At 42.1% G+C, this 25,971-nt stretch overlaps 1 protein-coding gene across 6 annotated transcripts; it reads right to left on the minus strand.

Moving 5' to 3' along the window:
• Positions 1-747: 747 nt before the first annotated feature.
• Positions 748-25,971, minus strand: OTULINL (OTU deubiquitinase with linear linkage specificity like). Of its 6 annotated transcripts, XM_064428300.1 has the most exons (9): positions 22,285-22,336; positions 14,269-14,317; positions 10,306-10,465; positions 10,168-10,199; positions 9,972-10,063; positions 7,761-7,910; positions 6,872-7,000; positions 4,609-4,881; positions 748-3,513 (listed from the first exon to the last, which is right to left on the minus strand). In XM_064428300.1, the coding sequence occupies exons 3-9, from the start codon at positions 10,410-10,412 to the stop codon at positions 3,334-3,336; spliced, it is 963 nt and encodes a 320-aa protein (XP_064284370.1). In that variant the 5' UTR covers positions 10,413-10,465; positions 14,269-14,317; positions 22,285-22,336; the 3' UTR covers positions 748-3,333. The 6 variants fall into 6 exon arrangements, with proteins under 6 accessions (XP_064284370.1, XP_064284358.1, XP_064284359.1 ...); XM_064428288.1 differs by lacking the exons at positions 14,269-14,317; positions 22,285-22,336 and adding an exon at positions 25,799-25,971; XM_064428289.1 differs by lacking the exon at positions 14,269-14,317 and having other exon boundaries at positions 22,285-22,420.

The raw sequence follows: 25,971 nt of genomic DNA on the forward strand, positions 1-25,971 counted from the left end.
ACATAAAAGGGGCAGATGTGGGACTATTGTAATATTGATGAAATGCAAAGAAACTGTGCAATCCAAATCCTAGGGAGAAAAAAAAAGGTCTTTTCTATGTGTTGACTGAACAAATTATTCTGGTCAACTGAACTGTTTTGAAATCATACATATGCCTTAAATCTATCCTTTACACAAGTTTAAAACTGCATTTGAAAACTATTTCCTAGACATTGAACTCAACACCCTGAGCCTAAGCAGGTGAAGTTAGCAGCAAAAAAAACACACTGAGCAATTTTTAATTAGCTTCAACTTACTAGCCACAAACTAGACAAGAAGCAATTTCAGTGTTAGAGCTGAAGAATGAGGACTGATAGTGTATCTTTTGGAGTTTAAATAAAATATTGGATGTAGTTCACACATTTTTGAGATGCAGTTTTTTTAAAAAGATGGCATTCAAACCACAATACTTTTTACCCATTTACAATAAAAGATACACTTTTCTTCAGCTGCTCTGCTAAACTCTTAACACACATTTTCAAGTTTGGGGGAAAATTCAAATCCAACACTGAGGCTTCTGTATGGTTTCTTCTTCTTGCTAAACTAAAAATAGTAAGTAAGAAACACATCCTGACTTTAGCTGCTTACAATACTACTTTTAAAAATATTCGTAATGACTGTGTGCTTCTGGATTTGAACAAAAAAAATTTGTCTCTGCCACTGACTGGAAAATATCCTGCTGCACCTATCACTTACACAGGTACCAGCTTGTTTCAGATGCACTTTATTGAGGATGACTTTCTTTTTTATGGATTTTTCTTATATACACACATCCCCACATGCATATATATATATATACACACACACTCATGAATTTATTATATGTAAACAGATATTTAACTTTGCTTTATACATATCTAAAATATATTACCAGAGAATCTGGTTAAAACTCAGTGCAGCCCCAAACCTGTCTCAGTGTTTCTTATCAGCCACTCTGCATTTATCTCTAAGAGTTGTGATTATCCTCACCTGAAGCTCCTCTATTCTCACCTCCCATTTCTGTTCCTGGCATGATTTGGCTGGCACCTCTGACACCCGATAAGCCAGCAGATCTGTTTCTGTATGTCCTTTCCAGATTCTTGGGACAACATTAATCTCACCTAACTTGAAATATCTAGGACAGAGAGATTTATACTGATCACTGCCAGCTCCCACTACAGTCAGTGAAGAGAACCAGTCCCTTCTAGAGACCCACCCCTCTGGCTGTCCCTGTGCCACTGCCTTGCACTGATAAGGCAGAGAGCCCTGGCTCAGGTGACCTGGTCCAGATGCAAACATCTAAACTGGTGAGGTAAATTCCACTGTCTGTTTTAGATTTTTCCCTGCTATTAATATGCTCAAGATCACAAAAATTTACATTTTCACAATTTATCACTTTCAGCTGGAACGCTTTTATATTCCTAAACACAAATAATACGCAAATCATTAAAAAGCCCACTACAAAATACATACTTATTTATGGTATGTCTGTTTGTACCAAAACAAGAATAAAATATAGACAAGTTTATTGATAACTGTAAATGTTACTGTTGATGCAAAATACACTTAGGTATTATAACTTTTCCTCATGCAGAGCAGAACCAAATCTAAAATAAGAAAATTATTTCATTCCATGAAAAAACTTTCTTTTAATAAATAAATGTACTTGCTATGCAGCTTTTGATGAGATGATATTATTACAGCTATCAAGCCTTCTTAAAATCTACAAATCATTCACCAAAACTGAACTCGAACTTTCAGGAAACCAAACAGCTACAATACAGAACTCAGGTGTTTGTATTTATAAATATATATATATATTTATATACATATACACACAAATAAAAGGAGCATAAGGGATAAAATAGCTTTTCTTTACACAAAGGAACTGAGCACGCTCCACTGACTCCAAGCATTACCATGAAGATACCTCATGCAACTGCTTTAGCTCCTGCAGGCCCTGTTCCCATTTTTGCTACTGGCTTGCATTTTATCCTGCAGGTTTAATAAAACAAACCTGCCTGTCCCCATACCTCTGGGATAAGGAAAGAAGCGGCTTTGTTCCTTAATAAATCACATCCTCTTCAATACAACAATTAGCCTGTGGCATTGTAAGCTTTCCACAAATATTTTGCAAGACTTAATACTTCAAGTTAAAGTCCCTTATTTTGAAGTAATCAAAACACATATTGATTCTTTTAGAAAATAGAACTGAGCAAAATGTTCCATGTAAGAAGATAAATCTCATTTACTTGTCCTGGACAGACTCCTTCAAACACATGGATCTAAATTAAAGATAGCAATCTTAGGCAATAAGATTAATACATAATCAGAGGATAAAACATATATGCAACACTGCTGAATTCACATAATGCATAAAAAATTTTTTGAAAATGCAGTATTTTGGCCTGTATTCCATGCACAGCTTTCTCAGATGAACTGCAAAGGAAATCTTGGCAGGTAATGTTGAAATCAGCCCTTAAAGGATTTACAAGTTGACAAAAGCCATATGCAGCCACTGGCTGTGACTCTGTTGGGTGTTATCTATTAACGCTGCCCTTTTTACCTTGGAGAAAGCGATGTGCTTTACCCACACAGGAGATCTTCCATTCATCTGGCACAGTATTCTTTTGTGCTGATTTTCTCCCCCTGTGCCACAGCTCTTCACCTTCAGGGAGCACCACTGGGTGCAGACAGCTCCATTTCCCATGTCTGAAGTTAAGTGCAACCTGCTGCTGCTTGCCCTGCCCATCCCTGGAGGGAGGTACTCCAGCAACAAGGGAAGCCAAGTGGATTTCAAGCAGCCATGCAGAGGCCCCAGTTTATATCCTCTCATCCCATGTCAATGCAAGTTAAATAGCATGGAATATAAACTGTGGGACCCTGGGATTTCCTTCCTCTGTGAGTCATCCTTCCCAGCTAGAGACAGACAGGAGTAGGGAAAGGCAGTCATTGCTTTAGGCACTTGAGTTTAACCCATCCACGGATGTCAGAGTAAACCCTTAGGCTAGCAACAGAAAACTCAGCATAACCTTTGCCTTTGCTGTCAGGCAGTCCAATTTTTTTTGTCTGACAACTCTCAAACTTCACATTTTTTTGACCCAGAGTGTATAGCAATATATTTTATGGTTTTTATGGCTGACAGTGAACTGAGCTGCAACAGGAAAGCAAAATGTTTACACAACAAACCCATAAACCATTTTGTAATCATTAATAAGCATTCTTAAGATTTTACTGCTGCTGATTAGAAACCTAATTCACTGGAACTGGTCATTCACTACACTATACAAAGGAAAGAAAAAAGTCACTGGTCCTTCACGTTCTGAAAAGGGGGATGTGATAGTAGTGGTCATCCTCAGTCAGGAGAGAAATCTCATTCCATTCCCTTCGGTATTCATCTGGATAATTTACTTGAAATTCCTCAGTATTAAACCTATGCAGTCTGTAAACTCGTATCTTTACTTCAAGTAAGTATCCAAGAAGAAGCAGGTCAACCTAAAAAATGAAAGAAATCTGTAAGACATTTATTTCTAGGCTTCGAAAACTAAACTGAAGATAATCCAAGCTAAGGCAAGTCATTTAGCTTCAAAACAGTAGATAAGGAATAAAAGGGGCCCTTTTGCTAGCGGGGTAAGAACATTAAAAGTTTGAGGGCATTCCCAATATCTCTTCCACTTCTCTTTTGCATGTAGAAACATTCATCCTCTGCCTGACACCATACATAACCTGCTCCCAAGCCAGCTCACACAGCTGACTGGGGAACAAGAAAGGAATAGCTGTTACCAAGAATGAAACACACTGAAAAAATGGGAAGCCTGCCACCTTGTGATCACTTGCTACCTATGGAAAACATTACAGTGAAAGGAAAAATTTTCTTGGTACTTGAGGTATATGAAACTGGAGAAGTGGCATCTTCAGTGATACGTCTTGTATCGATACGGATTGCTTAATCAGGAAAAAAAAAGGTTTGGGAAAAGTTCATATCCTTGGGCATAGCCAGACAGAGCAGAACTTGTCCAGTTATAATCAAACTGCTCCTAAATCTGACTGCATCACTTAACAATTGACCTGATAACTGAAATTGATTATAAAAAATAATTTTAGCCATGGGAAAGTGAAACCATTTGCAGAGTGGCAGTGCGGAGTTTATACGTCAGCACTGAATTTCTCACTAATTATAAAACAGGAAACAAAAACCTTAACATATAAAGGTGATTAGTAGAGTTCTTATTACCTACTGTTAATAGACATTAGATCTCATGAGAACCAAAAGGTGGAAAGAAAAGAGAGTGATGCTACAGGATTTGGCATAGTAGAACAGATAGGAAAAGCAAACAACTGGTCAAAACAGCATAATCTAAAACTATTTTACATATCAAAGTTATTATTGTTCTAAACTATGTCTTATTTATAACCTGTAGCATTTATTTTTGGTCCACTCTTACTGCAGTTTATTTTTTTCCTGGAAGATAAATGGTTATCCTCAGTCCATTTCCCCACATCTCAAAGAAAAAAAAATGGATGATGTATAATATAATCACCTAATCACTAGAAAAACAAAGTTTTGTGATTTTTCATCTATATCCTTACCTGGTCTAAGCAAATAGAGTCACCTATGGAGTTCAGATGATTCATCATGAAACTCAGAGGGTCAGATGAAGAGTCACGAGCAAAGAGAAGGCTAAAAAGGTTGTGTACGGGTTTGTTCCTGCTCTTTATCTGCTCATAGGCTTCAACAACTTCATAGAGCATGATGAATTTTATGGCCTCATATAGTTTGTATTCCTTGCTTTCATCAGAAAACAGTGTATTACACATGCTTCCTCTTTCTTCATGATCTCTTGTAGCACTCATTTCAGCCCACTGGAAAGCACACAGAAGAATATTATTAAAATTATTAAGAATTCCATTTAACACAAAAGATTGCAAAACAGGAACAGAAGCCTGGTCTAAATGTAAAGCAGCTATTAATCAACAGAGCCCAGGCACAACAGCATCTGCAGGCAGCAGCCCCCAGTCTGATCAAGGCCAATGGTTTGAGGCACAACAAGGCCAAGTGCCGGGCCCTACCTGGATGACAACAGCCTTAGGCAGTTTTACAGGCTGGGAAGTGGCTCAGTGGAAAAGAGTGGAAAACTGGGGGTGCTGGTCAACAGCAGCTGAACATGAGCCAGAGTGTGCCCAGGTGGCCAAGAAGGCCAAGGACATTCTGGCCTGTACCAGCAATAGTGTGGCCAGCAGGAGCAGGGCAGTGATTGTCCCCTGTACTTGCCACTGGTGAGGGCACACCTCAAGTCCTGTGTTCATTTTTTGTCCCTCTCTATGAGAAGGACATTGAGTTGCTGTAAGAGTGTCCAGAGAAGGGCAGCAGAGCTGGTGAAGGGTCTGGAGCACAAGTCTGATGAGGAGCAGCTGAGGGAGCTGGGGATGTTTAGCCTGGAGAAAATGAGGCTGAAGGGGAAATCTTATCACACTCTACAACTATCTAAAAGGAGAGTGTCGGCAGGTGGGGGCTTGCTCTTTTCTCCCAACTATCATGTCATGCCTGAAGTTTTGTCAGGGGAGCTTTTGATTGGATACTAGGAGAAAATTCTTCATCAAAAGTGTTGTCAAGCATTGGAACAGGCAGTTCAGGGAAGTGGTTGAGTCACTGTCCCTGGAGATATTTACAAGTGCAAATGTAGCACTTGTGGGCATGGTTTAGTGCTGGGTTAATGGCTGGACTTGATGATCTTAATGGTCTTTCCAAACTAAATGATTCTATGATTCTGTGATGATGGAGCTGGGAAAGGCAGCAAAGAACCATTAGTAAAAATAGCCAAAAATCCATCTCACTGGCCAAAGACCATATTTATTAAAAAAAAAAAAAAAAAAAAAAAGCTGGGAGCTATACCTCATGCCCAGCAATAGCATAAGGCATCACAGAGTTGCTTTGAAACAACTGGGAAATGCAAAGAGCAACCAGAACAAAATGATAACTGCACACAACAACTACCAGGTCCATCTCTAGAAGATGCAGCTGTCACTTTGACACAGCAAGGGTGCAGGCAAGGGACCAAATAATCTATTTTAATCTCCTCTTTTACTTTTTAATGCTTTGTTTCTAGAGCTTAAATTAGTCTGTTTGGGGTTTTGGCTGTTTTTTTTTTTTTTAAATTAACAACTACTATCACTGCAAATGCACAGAAACCCCAGAGGAGCTCAAGAAAGGTGCAAGGTCTTGACTGGCCAACACTTTATCTCTCTTTCAGATGGCTTTGGGGCTACTAAATCACCCCACGTTTTAAATATGAATTATATTAAATAAGAATATTATAATATAATTATTATATTAAATAAGAATTATAATCCTGGGTTGGGGATGATGGCAATCTGGCAATGCTGAGCAGAGGGGCCAGTGAGGCTGGCAGGTGCAATCAAGTGCAAGCTTACAGAGAGAAATTATAGCAAAAATCGATAATTAAAACATTTAATGGGGATAGAAGCAAAGAAAATACAATTGTTTTAGAAGAAAATGCACTGTTTGTTTGCTCCTTTCCATCTGGAGAGGCAATCTAGAAGCACTTTTAATCAAAATGATGAGATACTTCAGGAGCCACTTGATGGCAAGGACTAGCTGTGGGGACGGTGGCCTCCCTAACTTGCAGGGAACTCCTGAGTATTTGGCCTAGTGGATCACCAAAACCTGGATTCCCCTGCAGGAGAGGTGATGGCCTTCCCAGCAACTCAGCAGTCTGAACCTGGAAGGGAGGCTGGCTGCCCCAAAAATATGCAACCAGGAGAAGTTCCTTAACTCTGTCTGAAGCCATTTCTCAAGGCTTTTATTCCTCCCAACTATTTCCTAGATACTCACATTTGTCTTTAAGGCCTCCATACATTTGCGCAGCTTCCCAAAGGCATTGGGACCCGTGTATCTTTCTGGCCCAAAGCTATATTGCTGAATCCAGTTACAACCTTGAGAATACAAAAGTTTTTCAGGGAGCTGGGAGAAAAACAAAAGGCAAGCTAATCATAACCATAACAAGAAGCAGAGTATAAGGTTATATAAACTTGTCTACAATTTATGATGTGGTTCTATCAGCTGTTTGTACAACAAAGTAAATGGACCTCACAACTCAAATGCTATGAAGGAGGATCCACTTAATTGCCAAGTCCTTAAGAAACTTTTAAAACAAGGCCAGCCAAAAAAAGATGAAAATATGCTCTCAGCCAAATTTATAACCCACCCTCTGGAAAAGCTGGATACTTCCAAATTCAGTGAGGTATTTAGGAATACAGACACCTTTCTGTCTGCACACCCATCTCTACACGCAAAAGCTACAGACCCCACTTCCCTGCCACTATCTCCTGCCAAAGCTCTTGGAGCTCAGGGCAGGATTCCTGCTGCTCCAGCAACACAGCAGCTCCCAAGTCAGCCACTGAACTTTGCATGGATGTGGATGGGGAGGATGCAAATAACCTGTTGTGTTAAAGGAGTGACATCTAGCACGATGGCAGTAACATTCATCCATCCACTTTTACTTTTTTTTTTACATCATTTAGACTCATGTTTACATTGGTATATTTAGAGTAGGAACAGTTTTTCAATTAAATGTAGCTCAATGGGTTTGAAAAACTTCTCTTTGAATTCTGATAATAATTCCCCACTTCGACAGCCAGCATACCACTTTTCATACTGAACAAAGCTTTCTTCTGCTGTGCATGGATAGCTAAAATGTGTTTATTTAGGAAATGAATTTTACCTTCAATATATCTCTTTCCTTCATCCACGAAGGAAAAGGAATGCCTTGGCTGAATATCTGAAAAAGCACCGCTCTTACTACACTGTAGTTGTCCCTCCTGACTTGTCTCAGGTATTTGATATGACAGCTCCTAAACAATTCTTCATATGCCTAGAAAGAGACCAAGAAAAATTAGCAATAAAAACTATTAAAATATTTGGAAAAAAACCCCATGTTGTTTGAAGTCCAATTCCAAACTACTCATAAGAGGGAGCTAGGGGAACAAGAGAGTATATTTTTAAGATTCATACACACAGAAATGTTAAACAGCATGTTTTTGTAAATGCCTTGGACTGGCACTGCCCATTAAGAGTGATTCTGCATTCCTTCCAAACCCAGAAACTCGTTCAAGTCTCTGCACTGTTGGTACTGTAAACATTCACATGGTCAGCCAAATTAGTGCAGGCCAGCAGAGATTTCTGTGCCATAACAGCATTAACCTCAACCATTTTACAATTTGTGCTGACATGTGAGATGCAGCAGCAAAAGGGCAGGAATGAGTATCTGGAGAAAACTCATTCTGGCAAAAAACATCTCCTTACATTGACCTGAATCCATCGTGCAACACTGACCTGAAGCAGAGCAGATCTGGCAGCTCTGAAGCGGATGGCCCTTGGTGCAGCTACACACTGCATTACCACTGGCTGCCATCTGAGCCCTTGTTGAGGCAATTCTGAGCAATAAACTGGCAGAGAATTAGGGAGAGGACTCTGCAATCCCACAGGCTGCTCCATCACTTCCAGTTTCCTTCCTGAAGGGGGCAGCAGGATGGTCTCAATTCCTCATCCTCTGTTTATCTTGGTTACTCCCTCATCCCATCCCATCACCACTTCTCAGATGCACTGTCCCCTTACCCTTACTGTATCAGCTGAGATAGTAAGCCTATTAAACTCCTTCTCCTGAGGGAGTTTCCTGCTGCTTCAGCAAGCTTGAGGGCCTCCGAGAAGCCTCTTTCTAGATTACATGCTTTTTCAGCTCACCATCTAGGTGTAGCACATCCAAAAGAGGACAGGAGCCAGCACAAAAGAGGGAGAGCGACTGCTTAGCTAGGACAAGGAGAGAAAGGGAGAGACAAGACAAACATAGGATTGTTCCTTCTGGGGACAGCATACTGGATCTCACAAGACCTCATCCTAAAATGTGCTTTACCATGGCAGTTTCTACCTGATATAACCAGATATCCACTGCCTGCTCCATATAAAGGAGTCTCCTTTTCAGGTCTGGTCATCCAGAAAGCTCATAGATTTTCTGAAGGGTTTTTCGCCCAGTATGGACTTGCAAATTTATTACAAGTTTTGCTATCTTTTGTTACTTGCTCCTCCAAATAGTTTTTGGCCTTCTGTGTTGTTCTGTGAACTCTTGGCACTGCTGTGTTCCTGCATTTAACGTGGCAAAACTGGATCTTTTCTCTGTTCATCACTTGAACGCAATTCCAGCTTTATGAAAACTATCTTCTTTTTTTTTTTCTACAGCCCCTTTATGCTACTGTTTATCCTTACCAGCTTCTTTTCACCCTTTAAGTCCTTCTTGGTATGCATTTGCACTGCCTGTCTTGCCAGCAGTGCCCTGTGCAGGGAAGGACCCTGGCACAGAAGCACCTGGGCTGGGTGCAGAGCTCGAGCAGAGGGTGTGTGCCAAAGGCATAGGATGGCCACCATCCAGCACCCCAGCTCCCTGCCTGCTAGGTAGCACCCAAGCTGGCACAGGTTAGATGCCAGCTCCTGCCCTGCCTGCCACCAGCTGCAGGGATGATGCTGGAGAGGGGAAGGCTGCCAAGCATGGACCTTCAGAGCTTGGAAGAGAAATGGATGTGGTGCTTCCTTCCTCCCCGGAGTAAGAGTTTTTACCTTAAATCAAAGGCTGCCAAGTGACAGTGCCTAAGACCACATTATTTGGGCTTTAGCACTGGGGATGATTTTTCCTGTTAAGATTGCTGGTGCTAGAAGACGGGATTTAGAATATACACAAGACTAAAACCTGATCAACATTTTGACCTGCATTGCTGCACTCTTTATTTAAACCCATGTTCATACTGTCCCTTTTGCTTTTCATTTGACTAGCCAGTGCAGCAGGCTTTGATAGCTGCTGCAGCTGTTTGTGCTGAGAGTGCTACTCCTTTCCCAGGTGCTGGTTCTCCCCGTCCTCATGCAGAGATTACAATTTAACTCTTACCTCCCTCATCTGTTTGGCCTGCTTTGTTTCTCCTTTCCATTCTCTTGCACTATAACCAAGTAGATCAACTTCTGGCAGCACACTGAGATTCCCTAAATTGAGATTGATTCACAGATTAGTTACGTTCTGCTGTCCTGCATCTAAAGGGAAGTTGTGAGGGTCATTAATGAATGTGGAGTGACAACAAAAAGCTTACTTATGAGTTGCCTCTGAAGGTAATTGCTCCACCTGAAACACAAATGATAGAACAGGTGTCAGCGAGGAGGTGTTGAAGGTCAGTATTTACTGAATAAGCAACCATGTGGAAGATTGAAGTCTGCATAATAAAACCTACCGTTTCAGCAGCTGTGCTAAAAAGCCGTACAGCCTTCTACAATACCAAAAAAGAGCGGTGAGGAAGGACATGCTTAACATTAGCTGCACTTTCACTTTTTGCCACATGAGACACAGGGATTCCTTGCTGGCTGTTTTCCAGGACCACACCTCATGCCTTCCTAAAATAGGGATCAAAAGAGGGAGAGGAAAAATCTTATCACTGTTTTGAAGTGCTTGTTTCTGTTTGTTTTCTTGCAGAAAGAAAGATCATCCAAACATGATATCACTTCAAATAAAACACAAAATATGACATGCAAAAGATTAATATATTTTACTTAATACTTAGGTTTTTCAAGTTTCTAGGGTGCACATAGTTCACATTTTCACACTTTCCTGCACATAGTGAAGGCTACATATATACATACAATGGAGTCACAGGAAGACTGGTATTAAACACACTGCTTAATAACAAAAAACCACATAATTTTTATTTTTTTTTTAACTTCTGAATGTGCTGATCTAGAGACCTGTACTGCTGTACTGTCATTATTTTGTTTCTAAGTCATGGTTTTAAAGACCAGAGGTTTGTAGAACTTACTTGTAGTCAACAAATGGGCCATATAAGGCAATATTAGCTGACTAAGCATCGTATGACTGCCTGGGGAATTAAAGGAATGTTCCTGCCTCAATTTGGGTAAGTTTAGGGTCAACTTAAAACTCCAGAGAAAGATCCTCCTTTCTCTGGAGGAGAAAGATCTGAAAAACAGGGATTTGGTAGAATGCTCAGGAGAGCATCACAGAGGGGGTACATACTTTACAGACATAAACAAGGACAAGATTCTGTCGCTCCCCTGGCATTACAGACAAGGTTAGGGAAGGTAATGGTTGTCTGTTGTTGGTAAGAATACTTACAAGTGAGAGAGGGCCTGGAGACTGAACAGCTGACAAAGGCAGTATCTGCTCCCTAAGTGAGAAATTTGTCCTCTGGAAGAAATTTGAATATAGGAAATTCCCAGAGCTCATGATGAACAGCTGCACTGTTATTAACTTATTTATTGATTTAGTACGAAACCTTAAAAGAACTCAGCTTTCTATAGAGGCATCCACAGAGAAGGTTGAAAAGATCCTTCTCCAGAGAGTCTGCAGAGGGGATTACTCATTCCACATAGTTTTATGTCAGCTGAACTTCTGGCCCTCCTGGCTTTAACAGGAAATTTAAGAGGGGCTTAAGTTTTCCAAGTAAGTTAAGCCCATGCACTGTGGACAACAATCCAGTCGAAGAGTTACATATCAATTCTAACCTTAGCAACAAGACAAACAGTGATGCGCTCATTTTTATGAGCAGTGCTGCATATATACAGAGCACTGCTGATACTTTACTTGGCCTTCCCCAATATTCTGTTGTTTGAAGAAGTTTTATTACAAGATTTTGTATGCAAGTCATCTGGTGGTGAGACTGAGACCTTGACTCTCCTGTGAACTAAAGGCAGGTTAAGAGCTGTAAATGAAAAGATGTTCATAAATTTTAAGTAATCAGAGGTGGGGTTGGGGTGCCAGTTCTGAAGCTCCAGAAAACACCAGTTTATTACTGATGCCAAGTAACACACAACAAAACATCAGCTGTAAGATCTGGAAATGGAAAACTTCACAGAAAAACCAGACACTCCTACTTACAGCTCACACGCACATATAAACACACTCCCACTTCCTCCTGAGGGACACTGGTAGGCACATTCTCAGTAAGCACACAAACTTCTACCTAGAGAAATAACAATCCCTGCAGAATCAAGCAACAGCAACTTTTTCTCTCTCTTCTTTAAGATAAAGGAATCAGCATTGGAAAAAAGCTCAGTGGACTTTGAATCTTCTATCCACTAGAATGGAACCTGATGGCTCACAGATGTTCAGCCCATGGATCACTGGGCATTCTGGATTTACACTGTTGTTTGCAAACCAATGATGATTGACATCAACACCAGTTTAAATATACAAAATCAAAGGAAAGTTGCAGCTGACTTTAATTTCATTACGTAAAAGGACTGTATGGTCCACTCCCACATTTGATTTTGAACAAACTGGCTCTAAAAAAGAAATCAAGAGCTGATCCATCTGTTAAAATGACAAATTTTGCATTATGGAGAACCAAGAAATACACGTGAATGCAAAATTTCTTCCCTTACCCCTTTTTACATGCAGAAAGATGACAGCTCCATATCAATTTTTGAACTGAATCAAGCAATCTTTTGAAAAAGTTTTTGATGGTAATAATCCTGAAAAAACCTCAGGGTACTGGAGTGCAACAATCTCTGATTCAATGCCTGTGGTGAACAGGTGCTTGAGCAACTGCTCTTCAAGGAGTGCTGGGAAACACGGGATTACTGGTTTCCATCAGAAACACAAATCAGTGTCAGAGAACACGAAACACCCCTATTGAATAAAAATGGGTGAGCATTATTTGGTTATTTCCCTAGTAGAAAGCCTAATGGACAATGGGAAAACCTGCAAACAAGTGATTTTGAGTATTTTTGCTACACTTGTATTGCAGCATACCTTGGACTTCATGAACTTTCCCTCCTATCATGCAAAAGCTGCTGTTTGAACAGGACTCTGTGATTCAGTTAATACTTTCAGTGCTTATGTCACACTTAGAAATTAGTTACATTTTTTATTCAAGTAAATGACATTTAGAAGTAGCAGTTGGATCACAAAGTGCTGCTGGTAAAAAAAACATCATGAGCATAAATTAAAAAAGCCAGCAGCTTAAAATAGATCTTGCCACCTCCCTCCCTGCACCTTTCAGAAGTCTTCAGAAACCAACGAGCAATTAAATTAATAACACATTAGTGGGGGGAGTAAAATAAACCCACAGATTTTTAAACCAAATCCATTCCCTGGGATATGGGCACAATTCATCCTGTTCCTCAGGAGGGAGTGACAGGAGCAGTTGGTGCTGTGACCAGCTGCAGGGCTCCCATCTTCCTGAGGACTGACTGCGAGCATCAGCATGACAGGGGAGCCTGACTCCTGCCATGCATAAATTTGGAAGAACAGAGGCTGAACAGTGCTGGAGTTGATCAGGAGCTGATAGCAGTGTTTATCTTACAGAGCAAGTAGCACACCATGTTTTCTCTTCATGCCACATCAGCTTCCTGCTAGTGCCAAGCCTTAAGCTTTTACCCCCTGCAAAGTCAGCAGGAGAGACACACAGAAGGAAAAAAAACAACAAAGAAGGCCAGAAAAAAAGATAAGTAAGAGATGTCTGCAACATCTGTTTCATTCTCAAGTAACTCAGGAAGAATCTCTAAAGGGTTTGCTTCACGTTTGACTCCCTCACAACTTTTTGGAAGCTGCCACCTTAAATACGCATAATTGATGAAATGCAAAATGTCAGAGATCAGCTTGGGAACTAGCAGGCATCACTGTTTGCATTACTGAATATCCCAGCATGTCTGATGGTGCAATCACCCTTTACTGTTTTTCTCCATACCATTAACAAGGCCATCACAAAGATAACAGAGCCCCTTCCCAAATTAAAATCTGACAGAATGATTTCCTTTTGGGACATTCCTCTTCACCATCTTTTTGGTACTGAAAGAAGGACATAGCACTTGTCATCATAAAGTGGCCAGGTTTCATACTCCCATCACACAGAATTATGTTCCTAGTTACCAAAAAGCAGGTATACCCTCATTCAAAGAAGGAGGCAGAATATGAGACTCCCCTGTGCCAGCCCTTACGCTGCCCCACCTGAACCATTCCTTCTCCCTCCTCTGCTGGAAGCAGAGCTAGGAAGGGAGACCATGTCTCAGCTGAGGCATGCAAAGCTTGGCACGGAGGTGCAAGTCTGTCTGTGTTCAAGGTGTGCACGCAGCTCTCTTCATGTTGTTGCACCTTGCTATTTCTCAGATCATACACCGTCAGCACCAAGGGATGTTACAGAAAAGTCTAAGTCCCTCTTTTAAGGGATAAGAAACAAACTTACCCTCACAGAGCAGGCTCAGGCATGGTGCACATGTGTACACGGACCTCAACTGAATGAGCCAAGAGGGCAACACAGAAAAAATACAAATTATACAAATTCCACACTTACAAACAATTACAGTTTAGAAGAGAGAAATATCCCTTTTTAAGTGATGCCAAGAGATCACAAATTCTTTGATTTCCCAGTTTATTATCAGCACCGCACCAAAAAAAATACTGAAAACAGATCAAACACATACCAAGATATATGAGAAGCACTGCTTAATTCAATAATTATTTCATTACAAACCCCTTCCTTTACAGAGTAAAGCAATGTCAACTTGCTAAGCAACATTCATGTGTTCTAACAAACAGGAAAGATGAGGATCTCTCCTTGGTATAATAAGAAAAAGAAAATAATTTACAGACAAAGATGGTAATCGTCAATGACTCATCTAAAGTTCAACCATGTCTGCTGATCAGATACTTTCTAATCAAACAAAACAAAAAACAAATGAGAATGCCAGCCCCAAACCACAAGTAGAGTCACACAATTATCTAGAAAACAGAACAGTTTTGGTAATATTGAGGCCCATCAGTTGAAGAAAGGTTTTATTTACACAGCTCTTCTACATAGGGCTTTCCCAAGTGCCCTCTTAGCTCCCTCAGTCTTTTTTTTTTTTCAGAAAAATATAGAGAATATAGAGCTGGCAGCCTTCTTCACACTCCCTGATCATCAGCAGGAACCGCTGGTGTTAATGTATCTATCCAGTTGTGACACAACTTTTTCCTACTGTGCAACAAAAACCATAATGTGTTCTTACCTAGTGGGTGATTATCTAAAATATACCCTACTAGAATTACCTTTACAAAACCAATTTCAGCTATATAATCAAGATATTAATGCATGCCTTAGCCTGCACATACCATTTTTTCTCTACAAATGCCTACGAGAACAAAAGGAAAGCTCAGTTCTTCATTTCCTGTACAATTCAGCTTCCTTTTTAAGGCACAGGGTGCTTCATCCAAGATGAATAATGCTTATCCCCACTTCCATTTAAGTAAGAAAAAGCATGACAGAAGCATTCTGAGAATTTACAGTCCAGAATACTGGACAAGAAATACATGAAAAGCATTTCATGCCATTAATAAAACATGAATCTCTCTAAAACTCTTATTTCTATTTTTAAAAAATAAAAAAATAAAATAACATCCTTTTAAAGAAGGAGCCTATGGAAAATATCTGCTACTGTTTTTTTCTTAATGTGGAAAAAAATCTGTTCCCATTCAGAATTGCTATTTAATGCCTGTTTCAAACAGTTCAAACAGAACTTGCGTAAATGCACTAAATCTATTATTTGAAAGAAGCCCACTCTAAGAATTCTTATTCTGCCTGCTGCAGAGTTGCATGTTGAGTCACCCCTAATGCCAATCATGGTTATTTCACAATTCTCAAAATGCTTTTTTTTTCTTTTTTTCTTTTTTTTTTTTGCCATGCTGAATTCAAACTGACAGAATAAAGGAAACTTTCCTCCTGAACATCTTAAGTACAAATACCTTGGGTTTTCTTTATGTTGATATGTCTAGACAACTGAAACGTGGTTAGGGGGATAAAAGAAGTCTTACTTAGCAATTACAGTAATTTTCCTCCTCCTGATTTTTAAATCTTGTCTGCTGGACAGCACAAGACTTGCACCCACCCTCCAAGGATGCACAGTCATTAGGTGGCTGGGGATACCACAGGCAGCATTCCTCCTGGTCTCTCCAGGCAGAGGTCCAGTGGCAGCCGCCCCACTCCTGAGGTTCCCCAGTGCAGGAAGTGCCCCTGGCTCTGCCTGGATGCTTTGTAACCACACAACGCTGGACTGCCCAAGGAATTTTAAGCTATCTGTTGATAAAAAGTTATTCCAACTGATATCCAGGGAAACAGCAGGATCAGGTAACCCATGACAAACAAAAAAAATCAACTCTTCTGAGCTTGTTTACAGTCCAAGGAGAGAGCCAGCCCCGCCTCACAGAACTACATCCATGTTGCTCATCATTCCCATCTCTGTACAGGAATCTGTACATCTGTGCATCTGTACTGCTGCACCCCACACAGATTTTGTGTCTGTCTTCAGAGCACGGCCCTCTCCTGAGTGTACCTGATTCTGTGTGCACACAGTGCAGAGCTGAGTATTTTCCATGTGGATTAGTAATTACATATAATTTATTATTAATAATCACAAATTATTCATATCTCCTGGTGGTGCACCAGATCACAAAACCTGTGCTTCCTCAGCAGGCATGTGCAGAGGTTATTCCAGCAGTGTCTTACTTGTGTCTTGCCCTCTTTTCAAGATCAATTAAAAGCACAAAGCAATGCCAAAGAAAGCAAAATATGTCATCACTCTGAATGCAAAGGGCAGAAATTGGTCTTGCATCTCTTCCCCTCTGCCTCTCAGTGTCCAGTCTGACGAAAGCCAAAACTTCAGCTTTATTCTGCAGAGCTCAGGGTACTTGTATGGAAGTAGCTGGAGTGTTTAAACCCTGCTCTCTCTTCATCATTCCAAGTGCAGCACTTTCAAACTGGCATATTTTATGTAGCTCAAGCACAGAGGAGTCCTCTGCCTTTTTGTGAGAGTGCATTACCAGACACTTCTGGCCTAAAATATTACACAAAGAAAAGCATACTGAAAGGTAAAATTGACTGCATCAAGATAGTAACTGAAATTTAAGTTATCGCTCAGCGTAATACCAAAGTTATAGCTAACAGAAACATTTCACAAAAATGTGATTCAAGAACTCAGAATATCCTGTGCAAGAGCTTTCTATTTGTAAAAGCACATTATTAGTAGCATTAGTATTATCATGCATAATAGCATAATAATATCACTGTCATTATTGTCATTGCTAATGCACAGCTGGTATTTTTACAGACATTTGGATGTGAGAGAAGTTTCAAGCAAAGCACTCCAGACATCAGTTGCAGGGATCAATAGACCACAGCTCCCTGACACCTCTGCATTTGCTCAAACTACCTAAAAACCAGACAGTTACGTGGCAAGGACTAAATAAAATACAAATCATTCACTCCTGTAAAGTACAGTTAAGTGTGACCTTGCATACTGAGCTCTTGTTGAGGGGCTGTCGCTCGGCAGAGGCACAACTTACTTTCACTTGCAAAGTAAGAAAATGAAATACTGGATAGTTTCTGACATGGAACCCAGCAGTATAATTTTTCAAGTTCTTAATTTATATGAAACCCCCTATTTTTAAGGCCTTGACCTCTGGCAAGAATGTCACAGCTGAAATCCACGTGCAGGAAATGACCCAAAATGAATCCACGTGCAGGAAATGACCCAAAATGAAGCCACAATTGAAGGACAATAAGCATATCTCCAAGCTGCTCACAGACAAGCCCCTGGCATGGTGCTGTGCTCAGAGCAAAACTGGGGAAACCGGGTAAGGCTTTTCTTTGTGGTACAGACAGACCTGAATCAAGTATTTAAGTTTGCAAAAGACTGATTTTGCACAAACTTAGGAATTAAAACCTCACTGACCATTCAAGGGAGGCGATTCTGCCCTCCACTGTGGTGAGACCCCAGCTGCAGTACTGCATCCAGCTCTGGGACCCCCAGCACTAGAAGGATGTGGACCGAATGGTGCAAGGTCCATGGAGGAGGCCGTGAAGATGATCAGGGGGATGAAGCACCTCTCTTAGGAGAGCAGAGACTAAAAGAGCTGAGGTTGTTCAGCCTGGAAGGCTCCTAGAAGACCTTATAGCACCTTCCAGTATCTAAAGGGGCCTACAGAAAAGATGAGATGGACTTTTTACAAAGGAATTTAGTGACATAACAAGGGATGATGGCTTTAGATTGAAAGAGAGTAGCTTGCTTAGCTTAGATGTTCGGTGGATTCTTCACTGTGAGGCTGATGAGGCACTGGAACATGCTGCCCAAAGAAGTTCTGGATGGCCCATCCCTGAAAGTGCTCAAGGCCAGGCTGGATGGAGTTCTCAGCAACCTGGTCTAGTGAGAAGTGTCCCTGTGCAAGGCAGGGGGTTGGAACCAGAGGGACTGTAAGGTCCATTCCAACCCAAACCATTCTGTGGTTTCCTGGTGGCAGCTGACCTTCAGGCAGTGCCAGGCACCTTGCCTTGGTGCTGCTTTTCTGCACAGATAGAAAAGGGCAGACCTGATGATGGTCAAAGCCTCAGGGACACCACGCTGTATCAAGGCACTAGTTTGATGCTAAGGTACACATTTCTCACTTTCATAGCATCATTTCCCCAACATGACTACCCTGCCCTGGAAACATAAATGCTGAACACTTCAAATATGTGGAAAACCTCAGCAACATATGTATGGACAAGGCACCTGAGATGGGATTCTGCTGAAGCAGAACTGGTGAAAGAACCAGAGACTGCACATATACAGCCACATCTTGCCACACCTTTAACCCTCCACCATCATAGATTGTGGCTCAAGTAAAACAACTCATGTCTTCTGCTCAGTCTACAGCATTCTCCTCAGAAAAATGTTTGTTCAAAGGAAAGTGTGGGCAGTACAAGTTGCCTGGCTTGACACATCCCTCTGCACAGGTACACAGTGACATCTGTCCTCACTGGTGACGTGGGGCAGGAGCTGGAGACACACCACACTTCCTGTCTCTGCCAGGAGCTTCCAGCATGTCCCCATAGGCTACAGAGAAATCCTAAGCACTTGGGTCTGGATCTTGAGGATACCAAAAATGCACAGTGTGCAAAGCAGTGAAAAAATAGGAAGAAGCTACAAGCACAGCATAAGGCTGAAAAGAAACCAAAAGAATACTGACTTCAAAATTTATCAGAAAATTAATATAAAAAGCGGTAGAAGTTTTGAAGTATTTTATAGTGTTTGCCTCCACTGGAGACTTCTTAAGAAGAGAACAATAGTCTCTTTATTTCCATTATGTCCTCATTTATGCTGGGACACAACTGTTATGGGATTTTTCTGTTATGCTTTTATGTTATCAGGCAACAGATAGCCCAATCATGAGTTACATTGTTCACAGGGAAAAAAATCAAACTCTTCATCAAACCAAATTTTGTAATATACAAACCACACTCTAACACCTCAGAATTGGTACAAGCTCCCCAGCAACAAACACCCCTCTAAAAACTGCCAGTGACTGCTTTTACATTGCTGCAGCTGAAGAAGTGGAACTCATGTTTTCTTTCATGAAACTCTGACTTTTTCACTAATAAGTAGCTGTTTCTCTGTCTTTCTAAAAAGTACAGCATCGCTGTCAACAGCAGTGCAACCATGCACTGAGCAACTGGCATCTGCTATGCTGGGAATCCCAGCAGTGGAGCACATGGGCAGAGTTCCCTGCTGCTGCTACACGCTGGCACCAGGCCAGCTGCATCGGCCCAGGGGTGAGGAAAGGGCGTCCCCAAATTCCATCACAGCAGAAAACAGATCCTGGGGTGATTCAGGGCCAGATGTCAGACAGCAACTCAGATTAGTGTTTCACTTTAAGAGTGCTATAACACTTTTAGAAGTCAGACTGCCATGAAATGCCATTAGAATATGACTTAGGCAGCCCAAAGGTAATAAAAAAAATAATTTCACAGCCTAAAACAAGAGGAGATTAAGAAGCTCCTTAAGGTAAACCTTGTGCGATTCTAATCACACCCAAATTTAGTTATGTGAGTGTAATGAAAGCAGTGTAATTATATTACCTTTTGACTCCTGAGCACTGGTTATTCCCTGTGTTTTTAAAACAAGTAAATTATAACCACAATCATCTCCCTAGGACAGTCTGGCACTGTGACTCCCACAGTTCAGCTGTGTGGGGTCAGGAGGTTCAGTAGAAGTATTTCTGAAATTTCAAACTCATTTGCCTGTGTAGTCATGCAAGATCAAACACTTTCAAACCTTAAGCTCAAGAAAAACTGCATACATTTTTGAAAAACCCTTTCATGTTTGTTGTCTGATTGGCAGGTAAGATATGAAGATTCAACTGGAAACTGTATCTAAGAAACAAGGTGGACAAAAAGTTGTGATGCTGAATGGGAAATGAACACCACCTAGGCAGGCAGTGGTGTTTTTTTTCACTTTAACATGGTCCAATTAGTTAAAGTAAAAAAACTCTTATACCCAAAACCAGAGAATAAACAAACCTCAGAACTACAAAAATTAAATTTTTTTAAAATTCCAAATGCAGATACTATCCATAAAAGCACTTAGATTTAAATGCTGACCAGCATTTTCATGCTGTTTCTCCCCTCCAAAGTCAATTCTAACATCCTTCACCTGGTAGTGTTTTACAGCGATAGAAAAATGGCATCTTTTCCTCCTAGCATTAGGAGACTCCCTCAGTTTCTAATCAAATTTATTTGTCCACTAGCAAAGAAATTAAATTCTTAAAGAAGCACACTTCAGTGACTACAAAGAAGCTTTCTTAGCCTGTCATTACTTCCTGTTTCACATATTTTGCCTTTGTTTCACCACTTGCTGAAACTGGAGCGGGCCAGAGGACGGAAGTGGGAATAACGGTACTTGCACATATTAGCAATGGAGCAGGTAGCACCGTGCTAGCTTCAACTCACCCACCAAATATCACAGAAATCTGCTTCTTTCTCCACTGCAAAAATGAAAGTATAAGCTGCATGCAATTTGTACAGCTCCTCCAAAGAGAAAACAAGCTGGTTTAGTAAGAAAGGCAGGGCAAAATGAGAGCGGGATGAGTAACCAGCAAAGCAGAAATGTACCACAGAATGTACAGCAGAAAAGCAAGTTGGTAGGGCACGGTATCCTCAGCCTAAATGACCTCTTCTCAGTGACATAAGAGATCACAGGATCATTTAGGCTGAAAAATGCCTTTAAAATCAAGCCAGTTAACCCAGCACTGCCAAGCCCACCACTAACCTACGTCCCCAAGTGCCACATCTACACGTCTAATAAATATCTCCAGGGATGGTGACTCAACCACTTCCCTGGGCAGCCTGTTCTGATGCCTGAACGCCATTTCAGCAAAGAAATTTTTCCTGATATCTAATCTACATCTCTCCTGGTATGACTTAGGAGAATAGACTGATCCCTACGTGGCTACAACATCCTTTAGGTAATTGTAGAGCAAAAATGTCACCCCTGACTGTGCTTTTCTCCAAGCTAAACAACTCCTGTTCCCTCAGCTGTTCCTCGTGGGACTTGTGCTCCAGAGCCTTCACAACCTCTGCCGCCCTTCTCTGGACACGCTCCAGCACCTCAGTGTCCTTACTGTAGAGAGGGACCTAGAACTGGACACAGGATTTCAGGTGTGCCCTCAGCAGTGCTGGGTGCAGATGGACAATCACTGCCCTGCTCCTACTGGCCACACTAGTGCTGATGCAGGCCAGGATACCCTGGACTTCACTCTGGATCACGTTCAGCCGTTCATGACACCGAGGACCACCTGCAGCTGGCCCTGTTCTGGCTCCTCCTGAATCACACCTGCATTTGTGAGCCCCGTTTTCCTAAACCTTCACCCTTCTGACAGGCATACAAGCCAGTCTGCAACACGTAAATTCATATCCACACAGTAAGGGAAAAACCCCAAAAAAACAAAAAAAAAAAAAAAAACAAAAAAACCAAAACAAAACAAAAAAAAAAACCACACACACAAAAAAATAAATTACCGTCCCCAAACCAAAGAGCCCAAGCCCGCCGAATGCCCGAGCTGAACGCGGCGCTCGCCGCTGTTTTCCAGCCACGATCCCCACGCCGGTCGGCGCTAATTCCGCCCTCAGGACACAGCAGCTCCCAGGGCAGCTCAGCCCCGTGGCGCTCCCGGCATTTCCCCTCACGCCCGCAGCCCCCGGCCCCACACGGGCGGCGGGCACAGCCGGGCGCTCCCGCCGGGATGGCCCTTGGAGCGGCTTCCCGGCTACCGCCACTTCGGCAAAACGGCCCCCAAGAGTCAAGTGGAAAAGAAAACGGGGGGGGGGGGAAATAAAGAAACAGCAAATAAAGCCAAACCCTCGCCGCGACTTCGGGGACCCTGCGAGACCGCCCCCAGCCCCGCCGCGCCTCACCCGCTCCGCCGCTCTCCTCCGGCGCCTGCCGGGATCCAGCCCGGCTACAAAGGCACCGCCCGGGGCGGGGATCCCGCGGGGCCGCCCCACTCCCGATCCCGATCCCGATCCCGATCCCACCCGGCCGTGCCCGGGAAGCGGGAGGGAGGGATGGCCCTGTCACTGTGTCTCGGCCTGTCTCCCAGCGGAGTTCTCCATTTCCACCCTTGCCGCTCCTCCGCCAGTGAGATACAGGTGTGCTTGGGTGTCACACCATGCTCCTTTACATTTTATAGCAGCATGGAATCATGCCATGCTCTGGCATGGAAGGGGCCCTAAAGATCATCTAGTTCCAGCCCTCTGCCATGGGCAGGGATGCTTCCCACTAGACCACGTTGCTGAAAGCCCCATGCAGCCTGGCACTGAACTCTTCCAGGGATGATGGGTGTGCCTGAAACACTTCCACGGATTCCAGCTCCCTGAATGGAGACCAACACCATGAAATACAGCCATTACATGTAATCACGACTTAATAACTTAGAAGTTATTGGTTGTTTTTTGTTTTTTTCCCTGTCATTAAATCTTGATTTCCTCACCAATTCACTCTTTAACAAGACGGTGTGCATTCATCCAAAAAGAAATTCCCCTTTGCCAAGTACCTTCCTTTATAATAGACTTTTATGTGTCATTTCTCCTAGAGGTATGTAGAGAATTTGCATAGACTGGTATACTTTCTTTTCTGGTTACACATTAAAGAATAGTATTTTTCCATCTTGTTAAGGACTTTGAAGGAAAAACAGAAAGGAATTGCGATGGTTCTAACAAAGACTTAAATCTTTTACAGAGTTACAAGAAGTTTGCTCCCATACAGAGCCAAGACAAACTTACACAGTCTTCTGTTACTGGATTTTGTTCGGGTGTGTTTGGATTTTTTCCCCTAAAAATACCACAAGATATTAAAGTGGTTGAAGATCAAGGCTTCTCGTGAAACACTGAAGAGATTTGTATCACCTGGCATGAATATCAGATTGTTTCTCTTTCTGGGCAAGGAACAAAACAGGCAAAACCTGCTAAATATTGGTGTGCCAAGCATTTCCTTAGTTGCATTTGCAGAAAGTCATAGACACATTTATCCAAGTAAAAGAAAATCTAGGCTTATAATCCAGCTAAAAATAGCAAAAGTAAACAGTTGACTTAGAGGCCTAAAGCTGTCAGTTCTGTAAGTAGCACTGTATGCTGCTCCATCAAAAAATCATTCTGGAAAAAAATTTGCTAAGTGCCACCTCTGTGCCTCTCCACAGCATTGATTACCTGGTGCTTTCTGTCTGGACTCACAGATTGTGTTTAATGTAGCTGTGTCTCAGGAGCTGCAGCTGAGAGAGATGCTGCCAGGGTGTAGCTCACATGGCATCCACCTGCAAAGGCTTGAAGGTGGCTGGAAGTTATTTTATTTCCACATCTTGTCTGCAGTTATCACATTCCAGTGTTGGTGGCAGAAGATGGTTTAGCATTGCAGCTAAATCCAGAAAGATGCAGTTTGCATCTTTCTACCTTTTCTTAAAATGTGCTAAGATCTTAGGATTTAATTGGTGATTTATTTGTGCAGGCAGGCTTGAAAGTGAATGTTTGTCTGACTGCTGACTCATCAGAGGAGAGAGATTAAATGTGTAGTACAATGGCTACAGGTATCAGTGAGTCCTTCCCACTTCACAGCTCTCTGCTCTCTCCTCCATGTATTTGCAATCTGGAGCATGGTCTTGAGCCTCTCTGCGTGGGAATAAGCCCTGGGACAATCAATCAATCAATCAATCAATCATCAATCAGAGATCTCTTACCTGAAACCTCTTGAGAGACTTTTTAAAATTAACACTGTCCATAGTGCCTTTTCTTTCTCCTTAAGCTCCTTTTGGACCTCTTCTCTGAGTCAAAGAGAGCTCTCTAGGACCTTTTTCAATTTGCAGGCTTTGGCAAGAAAACATTGTCTCTCCTCCTTGTGAGTGAGATGGGACAGCCTCTACCTGCCTCCCTCCTTGGTGTTGGATGCATAACCACTGTAAGACTGAGCCAGGTAACACAAAACCCTCCTGCACTGTTGGGCTGGTCTGTGTGTGCTGTTCCTGTTAGCTGAATGTGGGCTAGGATAATCCTGGAGAGAGCAAGCAAGACCCAGATCTGAGCTGGGATCAACAGCAGAAATGGAAATAGCAGCTAAATGGAAGGCAGTTTCTTTCACAGACTCTGCAGAATTAGAAACATGCTGCTTCAAAGGTTCAGGAAGCTTCAGAAAATGTCAACTTTTCCAAAATATTTCAGAGAATTGTAGAATGTTAAGGGCTGGAAGGCACCTTGGAAATCATCTAGTCCCACTCCCCCTGGCAGGGATGGGGCATCCACAGCCTTCCTGGGCAACCTGTTCCAGTGTCTCACCACCATCACAGTAAAGACTTTTTTCCTAATGTCTAACCTAAATTTCCCCTCTTTAAATTTGAACTCCTTGTCCTACCACTGTAGCTCCTGACGAAGAGTCCCTCTCCAGCTTCCCTGCAAGTTCCCTTCAGACACTGGAAGGTTGCTATGAGGTCTGCACATAATCTCCTCTTTTCCAGGGTGAACAACCCCAACTTTCTCAGTCTGTCTTCCTGGAGGTGCTCCAGGGCTCTTATCAACTTCATGGTCCTTCTCTGGACCTGCTCCCACAGAAGAGGGAGACAGAGAAGGCCTTACAGAGTCCATGCATTCAGTGGGTTTCAGCAGAAATAATGCATTCTCTGCTTTGCCTCTGAGTAGGCAGCAGCTCTGCAGGGACAAGGGGAGTTCCAGGGAGCTCAGACTGGAAGCAGCCTAAATTGGATTCTCTTCCTCCAGACTTCCTGGTCATGGCATTTTGCATATGCTTCTGATACTCAAACAAGGCTATGTATGGATGGAAAAGTTCTAATGCTTAGGTATATTTATGGCATTTTCTTTCTTTAGGAGAGTATTATGAACTTTCCCACAACATGAACCTCTAGGTTTTTCTGCAGGTCATGGCATTTCCAAGCTGCAGCCGTGATTGTGACTACCTCCCTCTGCTTGTACCCATGTGAGAGTGCACAGCAATTACAACAAAAGCTTATACTGAAAGCCATTGCTAAGCAAGTGTGAAGGCATTTTAACCGGGTCTGCTTAAACTCACAAATCAGTAGCCAAAGCAACTGCTGTGCTCATCTGCAGGTGAGCAGCAGGATTACAATCATGGCATAAAGAATGTAAGCAATTCCAAACGAGTGCTGAGACAAAAGCAATGTTATCCAACCCAGTAGAAGTAGGAAGCCTAGGTGCAGAACTGGTGACAGCTTCCTCCTTCAGTTTTTCAAGCCCATTTTTAACAGTCAAGAACCATTTCCTTGTTTATCCTAACTTATGAAGGTCAGGTAGTCCGACACATAGGTAAAAGTAGTACCTGTGCAGCTGCAATCAGCAGCAGAGGCTTTTCTCTAGCTGATCATGAGCTTGTTGACATGCCAAAATTTATAGTGCAGCAGTATGAACTTACCAACACTTCTCTCTGAGCTAATTCTGTTTCGCTTTTCATGTTCAGTGAAGTGGTCTCTGTTCTTGCTGATCCTTCTGTCATGTTGCCTCTGCATCTCCTCTCCAGAGTATCACACCCAGATGGATTTCTCTGTCCTGGCTTCTTTTCTTCTGGGGTTAGAAAAGGAGTCTCTA

The sequence above is a fragment of the Passer domesticus genome, chromosome 1 (assembly GCF_036417665.1).
Source record: "Passer domesticus isolate bPasDom1 chromosome 1, bPasDom1.hap1, whole genome shotgun sequence".
Taxonomy (NCBI): domain Eukaryota; kingdom Metazoa; phylum Chordata; class Aves; order Passeriformes; family Passeridae; genus Passer; species Passer domesticus.

Excerpts from the sequence above, each read along its gene's own strand:
- OTULINL (XM_064428288.1), bottom strand. The coding sequence starts at position 25,892 with ATGCAGAGGCAACATGACAGAAGGATCAGCAAGAACAGAGACCACTTC. Across the intron at positions 10,200-10,305 it reads TTAGCACAGCTGCTGAAACG|GTGGAGCAATTACCTTCAGA; the intron begins GTAGGTTTTATT and ends TTTGTGTTTCAG. Across the intron at positions 10,064-10,167 it reads CCTTCAGAGGCAACTCATAA|GGAATCTCAGTGTGCTGCCA; the intron begins GTAAGCTTTTTG and ends ATCTCAATTTAG.